At 36.7% G+C, this 19,667-nt stretch overlaps 1 protein-coding gene across 1 annotated transcript in view; it reads left to right on the top strand.

The window, feature by feature from the left end:
* NC2alpha (negative cofactor 2 alpha) overlaps positions 1 to 19,667 on the top strand; it is a 37,927-nt gene that overhangs the window by 13,639 nt on the left and 4,621 nt on the right. Inside the window, exons 2-4 of the mRNA XM_083111998.1 lie at positions 3,306 to 3,378; positions 6,236 to 6,329; positions 8,072 to 8,236. Coding sequence (XP_082968124.1) covers positions 3,306 to 3,378; positions 6,236 to 6,329; positions 8,072 to 8,236 — 332 coding nt within the window. The remainder of the gene's footprint in view (positions 1 to 3,305; positions 3,379 to 6,235; positions 6,330 to 8,071; positions 8,237 to 19,667) is intronic.

The following is a 19,667-nucleotide window of genomic DNA, read 5'->3' as shown; positions in this document are numbered from 1 at the left end:
ACGGCTAAGGGCACTTGCAGGGGGCACAGCGATTTCAAATGTTATACAAATAAAAGTACATTTCGTAAAATTTTCTTGCTCGCTTCGCTCACATACAGAAATAACATAAGCAATATACGCGTGTGTTATGATATCCATTTTATAAAAGAAAATTTGAGTCTTAATCCTGACTGTTTCCATGACATCGTTTCCATAGAAACTTATATATTGCTCTCAGAATTTTAAACGGCAGTAAAAATAAATGACATTTGCAACTGCGAAGCTATCAATGGGATTGCATACATCAAGGACAGAATATGCAATATTTCGATTGCTTGTAATATCGAAAGAAGAATTAGACGAGCAAATAGTGACTTGAGAAAACTTGCTTGCCTTGATGTCCTGTACAGACTGTGAAAGTTGTCGGTGCTATCAGGCGGCACCCTATGAATATACAAGGGTCGTTCAAGGTTGACCGGGATTTTCGTACGTAAAAAATCGATGAATAGCCGGATCATGATGAAACGTGCGGGTGATGTAATGTATTCCTTCGCGAGTAACTAGCGCCCGGCATGACGTATTTCATGCATGCACAGCAGTTGCAGCGAACATGGCGGCAAGCAGTGTGTCTGTGGCTGTGGAGCAGCGATGTGTAATCAAATATCCTGTGAAGGAGAAAGTGAAACCAGCTGAGATTTTCAGACGATTGCAAGCACAGTATGGTAAACAAATGATGTCGCGGACAAGAGTGTACGAATGGTGTGAGCAGTTTCGCGAAGGACGGGAGCTGGTGACAAATGAAGCGCATGGACACATTCGCCCGACTGCAGTCACACCAGTCAATATCGCACGTTTTGAGCAAATGATTCTTGAGAACCGGCGAGTAACAGTGCGGGATATTGCTGCCGAGGTGAATATCAGTGTCGGGAGTGTTGAGACAATCATTCACGACCACTTACGCTTCCGCAAAATCTGTGCAGGGTGGGTTCCCCGCCAGCTGACATTCGATCAGAAGTGGACACGCAGGACGGTCTGTGAACAGCTTCTGAATCGGTTTCGAGCAGAAGGTGATGAATTGTTGCAATCCATCATCACGTGTGATGAAACATGGTTGCACAATTCAACCCCAGAGATCAAAAGACGTAGCATGGAGTGGCGGCATAAAGGTTCCCCGCCCCCCAAGAAAAGCAAAACGCAGCCGTCTGCTGGAAAGATCATGGCAAGTGTCTTCTGGGACATGAAGGGCGTTATCCATGTGGATTTTCTGGACAAAGGGAGCACGATTAATGCCCAGTATTACTCCACATTGTTGAGTGGTGCTGTACGAAAGTCCATTCGCAAGAAAAGACCTGGGATGTTGTCTGGAAATGTCATTCTTCTCCATGACAATGCCCGCCCTCACACGGCCAATGTGACAACAACAACTCTGGCCGACATGCGCTGGGAAGTTCTGCCCCATCCCCCCTACAGTCCGGATTTAGCCCCCAGTGATTATCATTTGTTTGCACCCCTTAAAGACCATCTGGTAGGGAAGAAATTCACGACAGACGAAGCACTGCGGAGCGATGTCCTCCAGTGGCTACGACAACAACCAAGTTCTTTCTACGCCAAAGGAATTCGGGAGCTGCCAGAACAATGGCAACGGTGCCTCGGCGTGCACGGAGAATACTTTGAAAAACTAACATAGTTTGGTGTTTCTTCTGTTACCTATTTCCTCTGCAGAAATAAAAGTCCTGGTCAACCTTGAACGACCCTTGTAGGTTCAAGAAAATGACAATCCATTGTGCCTGTAGCAGACGTTGTCTGTTAAAGTACCTTAGGCACAATCTAATTTTTTTACAAATAATTATGTCAACTCTTCTTCTATGGAGTGGACTCTCCTAATTTTATTCATATATCTTAAGCCATTCTGTGACTGGCAGAAATCAGTATCACCATTAAAAAAAAACCCTGATATTTGGGGTTTGTACGCTTCTGCTCAAAAGGATATGGCGATAAGCGGCCCAGAGACCTTGTGCCGCGGAAATGGGGTAAGGTGAAGGAGGCCCCTTATATCGTTCGGTTTCGTACCATAGTCATTAAGAAAGGTTTTTTCATAATGTAAAGAGGATGCAACATTTCCTTCTATAAAACTTGATATAAAATATTAAAGATGACACTGTAATCCAAAAAGTCATTGATCAATCAAGGGATTCCTATTTATTTTTCGGGTGTCAAACACATGTATTTCAACAACACAATATTTTGCAAAATGATTAACGTAACCAGTAGGCAAACATTGTCTGTAATGATGCAAGATTCTTTCATTTGAAGCAAATAGAATCCGTGGTGGAGTAAGGGACCCATGTTTTAATGTTTTAGCAAGTAGGCCTACAAAAAATGTATTACAAATTGTTACACAATTTATCAAAGTGTAGATAATATGTAACCATTATTATTTAATTAATTTGATTTTTCTTGCATAACACAACACAATGGTGTTGTTGGATTCTCGTTAGATTCCTTTGTGCATAAAAATCTTGCATACTGAAAACTAGAGGGAATCATTATGAAGCATGATTTATAAAGGGCTCCCTTAATCAGATCTTCAGAGAGGCCCAAAGCTGTTGGTACATGTTAATCGTCTATTAACATTATCGACCTGTAAATATCAAGTAGATACAGTCCCTATTAGCCTATTTATGTTAAACTTTATATTCTTTGGCAATCTGGAAAAGTCATTTGTCGAATATTGCTTTTTGATGTTGCTTGAAGTTTTTTTTTGTTCGTTGGAGTTTCAAGATATCATTCCTTTTCTGTTCTTTATCTCTTTTGGGGGAGGGGCAACTGCCTCTGTGTAACCTGCTATATCTGTCAATGCGACACAATATATTAAAATTTTGCCCCCTCTAGGATTGACTTCGCCCCCCCCCCCTACAAAGAATTCCTGGCTACGGGCCTGACCTCCATTAAAAGTCTTGTCATTCCGTAACAAAACTGATTTCATCAATCAATGACAATTAGTTCTCGAGCTACATCACGGCATTTTTGGAAAGCGCACACATGATAAGTTTCCATCTGGACAGGTTCTAAGTCTCCTAAGCCTTTGAGTCTAATTGTGCAAATATACATAACCTGCAACAGAATTAATTAAACAAATTGCAACGATTTGACTTAAGACAATATAAAAATGATTATGCAATCCCTTTTAAAAATCTTAGATAGTTTCTTTCATAAACTTGTTTGTATAAGATATGGATCATAGCAAGAACTATCTTTGATGTCAAGGTTGTTACATATTTTTGAGTGTTATCTATTTATGTATTCTTTTTTTTTTTCATTTGTAGGGTCGTATCAAGAAAATCATGCAGACCGATGAAGAAGTCGGAAAAGTCGCACAAGCTGTACCTGTGATTATTTATATCCTTTTTCGCAATGTTCATGTGCATTATTTGTATGTCATTTCCATATTTGCTGGATTTCTCCTTTGTTGACAAAATTCCTGTAAGATGCAGTTATCTTTAATACTTCATGTAAAGATAGAGTAAGTAAGTTGGTTAGAAATGTTGCAAGTGAAAAACTAAAGCACAGTTTTGGTCAATATGAATGGAGAGTGTTATGTTGATGCTTAGAATCCCACAACCAGAAAACTAAATCTTGCCACTCTAACTACCTTAACCCTAGAACACTATACCTTGTTCCAATATTACAGTGTAACTACCACTATGTAAATTTTAAGTACATGAAAGAATCGATTTTTAAAACAACCTCTACATCATGTAAACAAATTGCGATTCTTTGTGAACATTATTTTGCTTATTTTTCCATATATTGGAGTGTTATTCTTCATTTTAAAATGTATAAATATGGTTTTATTAAACAGAATATTTTAAGTGAAGGTCTTGATTGACAATTAAAGCAAAAAGTTCGAACAATGAAAAGCAAACAATAATAATATTCATAACACTGTAAATAAGGAAGGAATGTAATTTTAAAGTCTTGCAAGAAAATAGTGCATGCTTTTTGTTTTCAAAATCTAACTATCCAAATCGAATTTTCAAATGCCAAAATTACGTGAAAGATTTTTCTCGTTTTACTACAGCTACGTAAAATTGACGTACAGTGCACAACATAACAAACCAAATCAAGACGATCAGCGCTTGCACCCTCCGTTCCACAGTGCTGCCTTATGTCCGACAGACAACTTGAGGCACTGCTAGGTGGAGGGGTGAGTGGGTGGGAGGTAGGGAAGGGATTTGAGTTCAAAGCATATGTAAATTTTGTACGGTAGTGTTTTAGGGTTAAGAATTTCATAATTTCTTAAGCTAACTACAGGTACAATTTCCTCTGCATTAAAATGATATATATTGATATACAGTCCCTTTCACGGTCAAATCGTCCACAGAGTGGCGGCAAGCGCACCTGGCAGCGAGAGTTTGTCTTCCGGCAAATTTGATGTAACATCCCCCTAAACTGAAATGCTACCTATGTAATAAAATAAATTTGTACAATTAGATGGACAGTTACAATAAGAATAAACACGTGCGTTGTTACAAGAGGCCTTGGAAATGTTCTCCTTCTGCATCCATACATTAACGGTATCTTTTTAGCAATTTTTCACTAACACTTATCAGTTTCTCTTCTGAAATTGCTTCAATTTCTCTCCTGATATTTTTTTTCAATTCTTCTAATGTATGGCTTCAGGTTTAAAACCTTGGTAGCGTGCCAAGCAGACAACTTAATAATGTTTGTTTCTTGTGTGAGGCACCGGAGTGATATTTTAGCATTATGTTCCAGTCGTGCTCTAACGTCATCTACTTTCCTCCTCAGTAAACACACATCGTTTCACACTTTGCTTCTTATCAAGGACAGACCCTGTTTCCCTAAATTTGTTCACAAGTTTTCCGAACACTGTCTCTGTGTGGAACAGGAACATCTGGGAATTCTACTGTGAAACGCCTTATAACTTCCTTCCGTACAAGAATTCGTAATGATGTAAAAGTTGTACATAAAAATTCGTTGTTTTAAATTCTACGGATAGAGTGGCATTATTAGACTGCAGAAAAGCACCAGTAATATGGAATCTAAAATGAAACAATCTAAAACACTTGTTAACAACCTTTAACACTTCAGAAACACGTGCAAACTGGACACTGGATACTGATGCTTCCAGTGCCAAGGGCAGCGTACAGTTGTGGATCTAAATGCCGGCAGATGTGCTCCCACCTGCATGGCAAGCTGGCCGCCGCTACATGGACGACCACCGTGAAAGGCACTGTATATTATCATATAATACGTGAGTTTCATTGATGTCATCGAAGTACATATTCATTTTATTGGGTGAAGCTGCCATGATTGCAAACCTGGCAAACAAATATGATCTTGCACTAGAGTGGAGGGATATTTAAATGCAGTGATTCATTGGGCAATTATCTGTTACTCAAATAGGAGGTCCCACTTGTCATATATGCTTTTCTGCGTATCAACGATGATCAAAACCACATTTACGAGTATTCAGGAATTGTTAAGAAGATGTTTGCTATTGCTTGCAAGAATATACTACACCAACCTTAATGAAAAACCCATGGTGCAACAGCCCATACGGGCCGGGGCCTACCCCCATTTGTTGTAGGTTTCCATGACCGAGTTACTGTACTCATTCTTAGCTCCCCAATTTGCTCACTATGGTGGGTGGCCACCAGTCCCATACACAGACTGAAATCTCAGGAGAAAATTTGTCCACTAGCTTCCACCACCCCGCTTGAAGTCAGGAAGAGAAGGCTACAATTCGACAGACCTTGGGATTGCCTCACATCAGAAAAGGACGAACCTTGAAGGTAATAAGGAAGAAATAATGAAAAATGATAAGTTAAAAAAATTATTTTGCAACTATAATGCTGTGGGCCAGCCATCACTGCTGGCCTTGCTGTACTGGAGTGCACACGTATGGTATTGCACATACATGTGAAACTCTGCAAACGTAATGCCATACTTTTTTCTCCTACTCTTTATTTGCAAGTCTGCTTGCAAGCATGCGTGTGTTGCATTCTATATCATATGAAACTGAACTACATTGATCTATGAGAGAGAATAGAATTCAGATTTCCTAGTATGGTCTTTAAAATTTTCTTGCAATATTTTTGTTGTTTTGTTGTAACATTTTAGAAGTTATTTTTTCAATTTGACTGTGTGGCACAATTAATTTCCCTGTTTCATTGACAACTTAGCTTTGTAAAACGTGATAATGTTGGAAATGTTATTAACCTTAACTAAGTACCTAGAGCATTAGAACTTTTTGTTGAGTCACTGCTAACGAAAGCAATGGAAGTCACTAGTGCTAGAAATGCAAAAACTTTAAGTCCGTCACACATGTAAGTTAACTGTTTTCTCTCTTTTATAGTAACCTAAAGTGAACATTATTGGTGGTGTATTTGTTATTGACAAATAGTTAATAAAATACTTATATTTGAAAAACAGTTGCATGTCATGTATGTTTCTTTAGTGCTCCTTTTTGAGATTTAAGTAACAAGAACAGATATGAAAGATGGTTGTTCAAATATGTTAACTTCATTAAATCCAGCATCTGTGAAGTTCAATAAAAATCTCATGTTGATCATGTCTTCTCATCTGTTATTGTGAATCAGTACAAGGAAAGATGCAATAGCATATTGTAGGGTGCACAAAGAATATATAGAGTTTGCCACAACATGGAAGGCTTACATTTCTTATTATTCTTGAATTATATTACAAAAACAATGCAATAAGTTTGATTTTGAAAGTGACTTTTTATTGTTCTTCTGGAAATGTTTTGGTTCAGTTTCCCAGAACATTCCCATACTAAACTTAACAACACTGCACAGCAAGGTGGAAAAACCCCTTCTCCTAGGAAAGAACCTTAAGAGATATGCCATGTAAGAGTGTGTTCCACTTGGTAGTGTCTGCTTGAAATTTTTCTGGATAACTGGATTGAAACATCGACAGAAGATTAAAAGTCAGATTAAGGTTTATTGTGTTACTGTGTTATGCAATAATGGTTACATGATCTTCTTAGAGTAATATTGAGTGTGTGTAGTTCTCAAAGTAAAGAGGATGGTATCTGCCCAGCTAAGAAAATTTGCACAAAGCAACCCCCCAAGCTGACTCATTGTCACCAAGTGACACCAATTGCATCCTCTTTCCCCAAATGCACTAACCTAATATTTTCCACTTCAAGTACTTCAATATTAACTCTTACATTTACAAGCACAAAACACACTTCCAATTGTGATTTTTGTAACATCAAATGCTCCCATTGACAATATATAGTACAAAAAAATTATTGTGTTGAAATAAGTATCAGAGTAAATTAGATTTACCAAAAATGCCACAAATTTAACTGTATTTTTTTAAAATTTATGTTGATTTAGTTAACATGCATAAGGTCTTATTTGGCAACCTAATCATTTCCTTAAGAAGGTACTTGGTTTACCATAAAACCAAGATTTATTACATCTGTCCAAAGGACCCATCTTAGTGGAAACATAAGGGTTTGTGCATCAAAAGCCAAATATTGAACATGAAATGAACAAAATCCACAATGGTCAAAACCCTGATGCATAAAACCTATATTGATGATATTTGCTGTTTCATGTAATTGTGACTTTTTGGTAACATTGCTTCCGATGTGAGAAGAGAGGTGATGTGATTGGCACAATGCCATTTTATCCAGGGATAAAACTGGAAAAATTCCAACCTTAGATCACCCACAATGGAAATCAAAGCTGGGTCTCGGGGTGGCAGTCAGGCTACCACAGCTCCACATAGTGTTAAGATGGGAATAAAAGGAAACTAAAGTACCACAATGGGTTATAAGCATTTTTACGATGTCACATTTCTGTCATTAGGATAAAAGAAGGGAGAAGAGGTACATACACACACAATAAAATTTCTGCTGGATCAGGGCTGATTTAAGAATTGACAAATTCCCATAGGATCAGCTCATCTGTAAAGTAATATTAGTTTATTTTCATGATTGGGGTATTTTGTGTTATACTTCAATCTTGAGGTTAACACGCTATTTGCTACTAACTGAGCCTAGAAAATAACCAGTTTTGTACTTATCACTTCTTGCTAGGAAACAATGTATACTTTCCGAAGCTAGGTTTGACTTTCTGAAGGACCTAGTACAGTCTTTACCTGACGTTGGTGGAGAGGCAGATGAAGTTGCAGTCAGTGTGAATCCAGTTCCCATTACTAATACGAGTGAAGCAAAGCCTAGCCAAAAACCGGAAGTCCCCAGGTGATTATATTTAGTATTGTTTTTCATTCATTTCATTCTAATGATTATTTTTTAGGCTTTCACATAAAATTTTGTATCATTTGACTGTTATAGAAAGTGATGATAGTAATTGTGTAAGAAGTTCAAAAGTCAGGAAATTTACTTTTTCTAGAAAATGTCTGGGAAATTTACTCTCTGGAAGAATCAACGTTTTTTGTATTAGTGTAGTAAAAGTAGGTTTTTGAACAAAAAAATAGGGCAAACAAGAGTTATTTAATTCTTGTCTATAGTGTATGTACTTGATATGCTGAGTATAACAGTAGAAATTGTATATGAAATACTGTAGGTAAAAAGAGGTTATGTTTTCAACTCTTGTCGTATAGGAATCTTCTACACTTTCTTGTTTTAATTTTTGAAGGTCTCCAGTACATAGTTGTCTGTTGTCATATGCAAAATAATCTAACACAGTTATTTTTAGTGGTTTTTATTTGATTTTATCTGCGATGTTTCGTTCTGGTTTCTCAGAACTTTTTCAAGCTACACATACAACACAACCTCACATCTCTAGTCACTCTACACTTCTAAGGAATTAATGTGTGTCCTTATTTCCTCCTAGGCAAAACTGGTTTTTCCACCTTGCAGGTGTTATAGCTGGCTGTTTCTCCCCCTACCCTCCATCCTGTAACCTACTCTTCTTGTTTTCCCTCCCATCCTCCTTCTGGTGGCACTGACCTTCCCTTTCTCCTTGAACTGATCTGGTAAGGTGAATTCTTCCATTTTTGTGCAGAAAATTGAAGGTGGCTCTGGAAATTTAACCAACTTGCTCTCCACATGCTTTTTTACTAGTTCTACCCATTTTATGCCAATTTCCCCTTAGTTTTTGTTAATTTTCTCTCCCCTGTTTTTGCATATGTGTTGTGTCTCTGCCACTTTCCTCTCCATTTCATTTTCTCTCTTCTCCATTTTTACTTTCTTAATTGTGTGCCCATTTGTCAACATATGCTCACTCAATGTCATTCTTAGATCTTCCTCTTTAATGTCTCTTTCATTGATGTTTCTCCCTGTCTCTCCTATGTACTTACTTGTACATCCACCACATTCTACTTCATATATACCCCTGCCATTGCCAATTCATCACTCTCCTTCTCTCCTTTGTACTCATTAAACCATTTCAAGAAGAGTAGGTTACAGGATGCAGGGGAGGGGGAGAAACAGCCAGCTATAACACCTGCAAGGTGGAAAAACCAGTTTTACCTAGGAGGAAATAAGGACACACATTAATTCCTTAGAAGTGTAGATTGACTAGCCATGTAAGGTTGTGTTGTTGTATGTGTAGCTTGAAAAAATTCTGGTAAACCAGAACAAAACGTTGTGTATAAAATCAAATAAAAACCACTAAAAATAACTGTGTTAGATTACTTTGCATGTACAAAATGTGGTTATGCGAACCTTCATGAAGAACATAGATATTCTGGAGTCATATATTACTAAATACTAAAACTATGTACTAATTGCAGTATAATTCTTATAGCTTTGTAGAAAAAATAATTTGTGTTAATTATTAGTCAATACATTTGAAGTGTTACCTAGAAACTCACCCATGATACTTGTTTCTCTCCCTACCCAACAGTCAGTTACTGTTCAGTTTTCCTTCTTCTTATTACCTTTACGTGTGAAGTGAATATTCTAAAATTTAGTCATGTGGGATTCTAAGTGTGAGGTAAGGTAGAGACACTCTTTCCGTGCACTTTGCACCGTACCATGAGGCATAGATATAGGGGGAAGTGGCGGTAGGGCCCCACACATTCTTTGGTCTCAGCCATTTTGAAGGTTATGTGATTAGCATCATGCTCCAGCCACCAGCTAGGTGAGTTACAGAGCCACTTTATCAAGGGACAAGGTCAGAAAAATTATTATCTTACATCAACCACCTCTGAAATCGAGCCCAGGTCCCCCGTGTGGCAGTTAGAGCCCTACTGTTTCGAACACCATGGCTCCCAATTCTAAATGTGAGTGTTTAGCTAATTCAGAGTGACCTTCCTCCTTAGCTAATTCAGAGTGACCTTCCTCCTTAGCTAATTCAGAGTGACCTTCCTCCAAACATGTTCATATACACTAATTTCCGTAATGATTCGGTTTAGAAAACCTGGTAAAGTCATGGAATTTTGTTTTTATGAACAAAACGGACATCGTGACTTTAGAATTGCCCAGCTTCTCACTTCTTACTCTTCACTGGTTTCTATCCATTCCCACGGGAGCAATGAAATATGGTTGAGGGGGCGGGGGTTTCAAAGATTGAGTCAACTGATGTCAGAAATGGATAAATGGCTATTTTAGCTAAGACAGCGAAGATATGAATAAAGCACAAGTAAAAGGTAGTACTGAACAACATGTATGCAACAGTTCTGTGAGCACTGGCAAATGTAGTATGGAGCTGATGGGCAACTGCCCCTCCCGAAATTGGGAAAAATCACAATTTTCTAACAAAAGCAGTAAAGAACTCAGGAAAAACCAAAGGGGTAATTGGAAACCTATTTTCAAATGTCCCTGATTACCATTTTTGTCTTTGAGAAACGTTTAAAACTAAATTTAAAAAGGTAATTATGAATTTTATAGTGTGAAACGCCCACCCCTTAGAACGCAGCTATGTACTATCAATCTTTACAATTCCAGCCCTCTTTGAAAAAGAATCTTCCGTGCACTAGTATGCCCAGTCATAAGTTTATGTGACAGTTTGATCAAATATCTGAAGTTGCATTGGAATGAGAAAAATGTACATATTCCAAAAGTATTAAAATCGATTTGGATTTACATGTAGTTTCAAGTAGTAAGACTGTGAGGGACTCAGCATTAGCTACACTGCTCTTTGCAGATTTTACATGTGATAATATTGAAGTCCCTGTAGAATTTTTTTTTTTTTACATGAAATTAAAGGTTCTGTCAAAATAAAAGTACAATAGTAAGAGGGAGAAAAGTAAGCTTACAATAATGTTGGAGGGAAAAAGAGAAACCTCTTTGCATGAAATGTCTTGATTTTCTTAACCTTGATGTTTGTATCCATCAATATGTAAGTACAATATGTCTTTCACATTGGTTATTGGGTCATCTGGTGGTTGCATGACCATTTTAGAAAAAAAAATCATTTTTAGTACATATGTTTGTACATGTTTCTAGATATCAAAACCAAGGTAAAAAAAAAAATTGTCTTTAGTTATCCTGGGGCAGCCATTTTTCCAACATGGCACATGGCTTTTTTTGCTTATGTAGCAGTTTATGGAAACCTTAGTATCTCAAAAACCATTAGAGCTAGAGATCTGAAACAAAATTCATTTTGTAGCTAATGAAGCATACTTTCTATGATATTCAAGTATGTTTTGCTCAAAATTGAATCCTAAGAACAAAAATTATGGTGGAAATGTTGGTAACAATAGTTAAAAATTGGATTTTTAAGCCAATTTCTTTAATGAAGGGGTTTAGTCTAAGGCTTGCATTTTTTTTCGTGTGTCGACCTACCTGCATGGTGTGTGCAAATAAAATATCAGTGCTTAGAAATGCAATCCTTTTTTTTCAGCATGGGCTTAAACATGGCCGTTTTTGGAATTTTGCGAGTTTTTGGGGTTAAATATCTCAGATTGGTCCTCTTGAAAAATTCTGAAATTTGGCATGAAGAAATCCCTGCATGAACCTAACTCGCATAAAAAATTTCAACGTTTAGACTCAACTCATTTGGTCAATATGAGGTAGCGTATGTGACCCCAGTTGTGACATTGCTGTGTAAGGTTAAGCTACATGTACACGTATGCCTAGAATAATGAATATTTTCTTTTTCTTTTTAAAATTGGGTTAAAAAAGCCACAGAAAATATAGTAACATAGGATTTTAATAATTGACCGGAAATTATAATTACAAGGTATGACAATTGCAGATCTACGAAATCTCATTGCAATGGATTTGATTTATTTGGTACCCACATGCAGTTGGCTGTCAGCTCCAGTTTCCTACTCATTCTCTTTGTCAAATCATGCAGAATTCCTTGTTCTTTCACTAAGCTCCTACTCTCACTAAATGATCATAAACCCCCATTTCATCACATATATTTTTTCTTGACCAACTGGTAGTAATCAAACTTGATTCTGACCTTTTCACCATTATTTTTTGCTAATTTACATTTTTCTTTTCAACATTTCAATTAATGATTGTACTGTCCACGCAAAGGATTGTCACACTTGCCTTCTATTCTTCAGTTCTGATACTTTCTGGAACACAACTTACCAGCTTCCTTTGCATTCCTTGTATGATGCAAATAGTTTTGTGAGCAAGAGCACTGTAGAATTTTTCTGCAATCAGGCTCTACAGCATTGAAACAGGACATACTTCGAAAGCAGAACAAACTGCATCCATTTCCTTCAGTGTTTCTTGGGTTGGCACAAAGGCATCATTTCCATTCTGGCATTTATGTGAGCCACTTTCACCAGAGATGAAAATTTTACTGTAACATGGGCACATTGATTTACAAGGTATAATACTTACTTTTTTGGTTTTGCTATGTGACGCAATTTGATTGATTGATTGATTTAAAGTTTTTGGATGCATCATTTTGCACACTTCATTTTATATGGGGATATATCCCTTGATCTAATTTTAAAAATTCAATTACTTACCCTTTTCTGTGAATGGTATTTCAGAAGATCACAGTGTACTTAACCAAATAAGGGCCAGTTTTTCAATGTCTGGTCAACTTTTCGGTCAGCTAACCACCAGTTGGAGTTCACCTCCACTCTTAACCAACACCGGGTTTTTCATTTCGAAAATAACCAGAGGTTCGCTGACCTTAGGTTAGGCACGGAACAATTATATGTTGGTAATGCTGGTGCGAGGAATTCGATCCCACTGCCATCTAGATTTCTAAATTCCAATCAAATTTCGCGTGAAAAGGTAGAACTACAATAGGGCACTTGCAGTTGTTGAAATTCATTGTTTACATTGCAAATACAGAACCTAACGTGCAGGTATTGCATTGCTACAAAAAATACATATAAGGTCAAAACAATGACTACACATTTAGCTTTTGCCATAAACCAGATAGACATCACAAAACACAAAATAGTACAAATAAGCATTGTTTCATACAGGATGAAAGAGACATCAGATGCAAATAACTCCTATCTAGCCATGTAATTAGGAAAATATGTTGAGACTTTGCACGTATATTTTGACTAGAAGTTTATACCCCACTCTGTACTCTTCGCAACATCTTATTTGACCACCCTGAAAAAATTCAAAGTCCTGAATTCATAAATTTGGCAACAGCACTTATGAGTCGACAAATAGTATCCAACTTAGCAACAGTTTTTCTTTCTAAACAAAAACGCTCTTGTGAATTTCTTCATTCTTTCAAATTCCATGAAGTTAGAAACCTAAACCACTAATATAATATGCAATTAAACAAAAATCGTAAATTGGAAATACAAATGTTGATATATTTTTAAGAGTATTAGTTCTGATATAGAAAATAGGGAATTTATGTGCAGTTGGAAACACTGAACTGGTTCTCCACCACCTGGAGAGAATTGACATCACATTTGAATGCAATGAAGCAAATTTCTCTCGATTTTAGGCAAAATTACAGTAAAGATAAATTGCACAATACCAGACGATTCTACAAAGTGCGTCTTTTCCTTGATCTGTGGCGAAAAATGATTCGGAACTCCTGCAAAATGTTCTTTCAACTGAGATCAACTTGTGTTACAGAGTTTCACTTTAGTAATCTCCTGGAGCAGTTGGTTAGGTGGTTGTCTTGTTATACTTTTTCGTCAAGAACGAAACATCGTAGGTTCAAATCTCACCCACTCCTGATTTTTGTTTTTATTATTGTTATTTATAGAGTATGAAGTGTTGTAATAATGTAATATAAGATTATATTAAATCACTGTAAATATTTATGCAATGCATACCTTGGGAATGTTTTTGCTCAACTTCTTGAATTTTAGTGATTGGCATATTTTTGGCAAGACTTTTCTATTTATTCAGCTGCCAAAAGTTACGTTAACACACATTAAATATTTATATGTCATAAATATACTGCTGGACAAAAAAAAAACGGACACTTGCATTTTTTGTGATAACGCATTGGGTCGATAAAAGCTCTGGTACAAGGGCTAACTAAATGTTGCAGAAACTGAATTAAGTACGAATGCATAAACAAAGTCCGAGCCTATGAATGGTGCATATGGTACTACATGATCTGCCGAACATTCTGTAATATACCTGCGAGCTGTTATTGCAATTCAGATGTCAAATATTAAAGTGTCCGGTTTTCATTGTCCAGCAGTATATATGTTCTTAAACCGGATGTTGTAATCAATGTGTCCCGGGTTTGATATCACGTGGAGGCTCATTGCACAGTGGTTCGGATTCTGTTTAAACTGTAGGTCCAGTCCCGATTAGCCTATCCGTGCATAAGGTAGACTTAAAACAATAAGACACACATACCATCTCACACACATACACACAAATATGATGTTCTTTGTTTGTGCTCTCCACTGCAGACCTAAAATATACGTCGGATTTTCAAATGATACAACAACAAATAGTATGCTATATTCAACGTTTGAAACAAACTATCCTCCTCACACTATACATCGCATGTTTCTGCATCCAGAAATGCTTGACATAAATCGCATAAATATTAACGGAAATATCGAAGAAACGTAGATAAGCATTCTTGTCCAAAGCCGTTTACTTTCCAAAAAATATTTTGCAAAGAAGTAGGTTTGAAGCCATGACCTTTCATTCCGCAAGCAAGCACGATCCCTCTACACCACACAGTTCAGGTTATTTTATGCACTCTGTTCGAGGGATGAAGACATACACATTTCTGTTGTGGTGTAGTGCAGTGTGAAGTGGAAAGTTTTAGGTGTTTGCTCAAGTCTTTAGGATAGCGGAGGAATGCTTGTAGGATTAAACATTATGACTAGGGCTCAGGAGTTGATGACCTAAAAAAATTCAAAAGATGACCTATAGAATGATCTAAAAATGGTAAAAAAATATTATAAAATAATTTTCGCTGTAAAAATGAAAGCTTGATTTTTTTCATAAATTACGAGAGAGTAAGTAGTCTAATAAATCGAAGCCCGTTGTTTGGTAGTTGAAACTACTGAACCAAAGGAGAAAAGAGCAACTAAGTGATAATGTAGTTTTCTTTGTTTACTTCAAGGTTACATAAAATATACCTCAAGGTTTTTCTTTATAAATTATTTCATCTTCTTTCCAGTGGAGGCACATAGTGGTTCGGATCCCACTTTAAACTTTAGGTCCAGTCCTGATTAGCCTTACTGTGCATAAAGTGGACGTAAAACACCAAATCAACCAATTCATCTCCTTTCAGAGTAAGCCTTCTACGATACTGTAGTCGGCCAGCATCCGAAAATACAGTTCTGCTTCGCATACACCAGAGTATAATTTCATTTAATATTGTGTCTAATTTTACTTTAAAACCACAGATTAAAGCGATAATAGTTTCCAGAAAAAGAACCTTAAAGTAGTCTTCACACAAAGTATTTTAATCCATTGCCAAACATTTCAGTTCAGAATAATATTGTGCTTTTCCATTGACCGTATTTTCGAGACATGGTGAATTTGCTAAAAGGACCTTGTCAAGAAATTTAAATATGTAAGTTTTACTAGTAATAACAAGGGAGGAGAAAAATAAACCTCAAAAATAAATAAAAATGCAACAAAAACTGTTAAAAATACTGACAAATAAACTAAAAGCCAAAAAAAGTGTTTTCAGGCTCTAACTGAAGGGAAACTGACATGATATCAGGTTTAGCATTGTTTTTAAGGGTCAGAAAAAAAGTTGATCTTTCATCAACTTCTGGACCTGAAATACTAATTATGAACATTGAAAAAGTTGGAGGGAAGGAGGTGGCTTACTTAAATTTTTCGTGCTGAGGTATCATATCGTCCCATATCTCCACTTTATAATGCAGAAAAAATCAGGTTCATATTTCGAAAATGAGTTGCAGTTTTCCACCATTAAAATATGTTTTTCATCGTTTGAAGTTCGTTAGGATGCACTTGCAAGGTATCCATTCCATTGTTTTAATTTCACACATATTTTATATTTCATACGTTGAATATATCTTTCCTCTCTCTTTTCCTACAGTCTGTGGAAAGAGCTGAAGTTTCTTGGCAACCGAGGTCTGGTTCAAATTACTCCTTTTTTGCTCTCCTGTTCCTACTTTAAACAAACAACAAAAGACTTCGTAACTATACGATTATTTGTTCAAAACACGGAATTTACACACAATTTACAAAATATTGCAAAACACCAATAGAAATGTTCATCATTTTTCCATTTCAGCATTTCTCGATTTTTTCTGAATTTGTTTCCTCATAAAAATTGTCATGAGGAAATTATAGACATGACATTATGTGTGAATTGGCTTCTTCAAACTGGTAGCAAATTTTAACGTGAGCTACCTGGAGATGAGGTAGCGTGCTTGATTCTCACGAGGGATGTCGTAGGTTCGATTCTCCACCGTGCTAAGAAGTTAACATTGATCTCTGTATTTCACGAGGTGAAAGGAAATAGTAACAGGAAGTTATTTCAATGATAGGAGGAAGTTGCATGCCACGTGAAATGCACAGAATCAAGTTACGTAGAGCTAAGTCTGTGATGGTGGTTTTTAATATTGCAAAGTTAGTGGGGAAAGTTTGTTAGATCTGATACTCGTACTTTCTGTTGAAATAAGACAAATATTTTAGAGACAAAGCAGTAACGAATTAGCGATCATTCTGAGGTTTTGAATTGTTTGTTTGTCACTCACTATATAAATACGTATTAGTATTATCGCATCGGCCTCCGTTGCAATAACCATTTACTTATGTTAATTGACCATTTACTATTAGTTTTAGATGCATGGTAAGATGGTGGTGAGGGGATTGACAAGAGTCATTACGAAGGAACAGACATAAAATTACCAATCTTAGCAAGTTGAACTCATTAAACTCTCTCCTTTGTTACAGTAATGCACTACATCACTACTTAGCATAACTGTACTATATGTTTTTTTTAGTATATTGAAATAATCAATACTGTAGGTGTCAGTGAAGAACATAAACAATACATACCTTAATTACCTTAACATTTTGCATCCTGTGTGTTAATACAACTCATGAAGAATAACTAAAAAAAAGTTTGAACTTTAAATCCTGGAAATCTGCAACTCCTAAGGGGGAAAATGTGCAGAAGGTGATGCATCAGATTCATTTTTTAAATATTCTAATATCAACGGTCTCTGTTGAGAAAAAAAAGAGGAGAGGGTGAGATTTGAACCTGCGACCTTTCATGCTTAACGAAAAATAAAGATAACAGCGTTTAACCAACTGCTCTACGTTATGTTCTTAAAAACATGTTGACGTTTATGAAGACTCCCACCTTCCTGTGTTCCAAGCACATTTTCTCGACATCATAAAAAATATTATTTTTTGAGAACTGTTCGATATTATGCAAGGTATTGTAAATAAAATGTCGCATAAACTCCTCATAAATTTCCTTCTTTCTGCACAAACTTGATGGTGATTTCCTCCAGGTGGAGAAAAACTGTATTCAGTGTCTCAAACCCCTCTAATTTCAAGTCGAGCAAGCAGAATCGTAAAAATTATTTCTGTTTGATTGTGTATTATAATAGCGGTTTATAGTTTCTAAGTTCATGGAAAGTGCGAAATCGAAAACCTCTCAACGCAGCGTTTTTCGTCTAGTGGAAGGACCAACTCAAAGTTGGCTACTCTCACCTGGAGCCGAAGTGCAATGTTACTAACTTTACGAATTCGGGACTTAGAATTCTTTCGGGGTGGTCAAATAAGATGTTTCGAAGAGCACATATTTTTCCCTGGGAAAAAGTAACATCACAGATAAATTAAATACTTTATTGAACATTCATACTTTGTAGGCAACTTTAATATTGTATCTCTACCCGACGATATAATATGAACAATTTTTAATTCATATTTTAGGATCGTGCAAAATTAAAAATAGAATCAATGTCAAAATCGTGGTAAATGAACGATAACAAAAAAAAAAAAAAAGTCAGCAGCAGGACTCGAGCTCATGACATAAAATAGATCGCACGCTCCAAGCTACCGTCCTTATCCACTACACCAACTTGCCACCTTGATATTTGCTTCGCCATAGGACAGATGTCTACAGTACGTTTTCACAAATCAAAGTCTAGCGACCATTTGTTTAGTTTTGCCTGTTACTGCGCACTTCATTTGAACTCTGCCAAGCACAACAAGTTTATTTTTACACCAATGTAGCTTTTATTGAATTATTTCTGGTTCAATGTGTCTGAGAAACTGTCTGGTGGAGATCTATCTTCCGATGAGGCAGCCATGTTTGTTCGGAAACTACCAGTCATCTTGCTGGCCACCAGATGAAGCACAGATCAAGTTCAGTGTCACTTAACCTCCAGTTGAGGAGCTGACCGCGGATGGAAAACCCCAAAATTGCAGTAACCTCTAGTTATTTGACCAACTCAAACTTTAATCTCACATTGAAAAACCGGCCCTAAAAAGATGTATTTAAGAAGAACTTTTTTTATTGGCATTTGCATATTGTCTCTTAAGTCATCCATATGTAGAATCATCCATCTGTAGCCTCGACCTAAGAAGTGTTTTATTATTTTCACTAAGTTGTTTAAGATTAACGAAATCTTTGGCTACTTTACCAAAAGTGTCTTTATGACAGTCCTCTCCAGTTAAAAAACCTGCAGAACACTCCTTTTCCAGTCACACACAATAAACATTCACAAGTCACTACCTCTTACCACATTAGGCAAAGAAAGAATGACAACACAGATTGTTCATGCACATATCAACTCCAGACTTTCCTCAAATCCTATCAAACATGTCTAACTCTTTGCAACGAGATTTTGTAGATCTTCTATTGTCATATCTTGTAATTTCAATTTCTGGCTAGTCAAGTATTAAAATCCTATGTTACTACTAGGGTAATCCCAAAAGTAAGGTCTCCTATATTTTTTAAATACAAAGAAACTTTTTATTTGGCAGTTGGCAACACTGTTGTGTTGGTTGCTCCCCCACTCCCAAACAAGCCCACACACACACCTCGCTGGGACGCTCAGTCATGGCTTGGCAGTCGTTTGTAATGGAGCTCCTGCTCAGCGCTACTGCCAAGTGTGAAGTTCGCGCAGTTATTCAGTTTTTGAACGCAAAAGGTGTTAAACTGATTAAAATTCATTGCCAATTGACGGAAGTGTATGGTGAGTTGTGCATGGATGTCAAAAATGTTCCCAAGTGGTGTAGAGAGTTTGCAGCTGGTCGTACTGAAATTCACGACGAAGAAAGAAGCGGGAGACCATCAATTTCCGACGAGACAGTCGCGAAGGTTGAGCAAACCATGCGTGAAGATCAACGGATCACTCTG

Source organism: Lepisma saccharinum, chromosome 25 (genome assembly GCF_977018435.1).
Source record: "Lepisma saccharinum chromosome 25, izLepSacc3.1, whole genome shotgun sequence".
NCBI classification, from domain to species: domain Eukaryota; kingdom Metazoa; phylum Arthropoda; class Insecta; order Zygentoma; family Lepismatidae; genus Lepisma; species Lepisma saccharinum.
The sequence above is the reverse complement of the archived record's forward strand: the minus strand, read 5'-3'. Positions and strand labels throughout refer to the sequence as shown.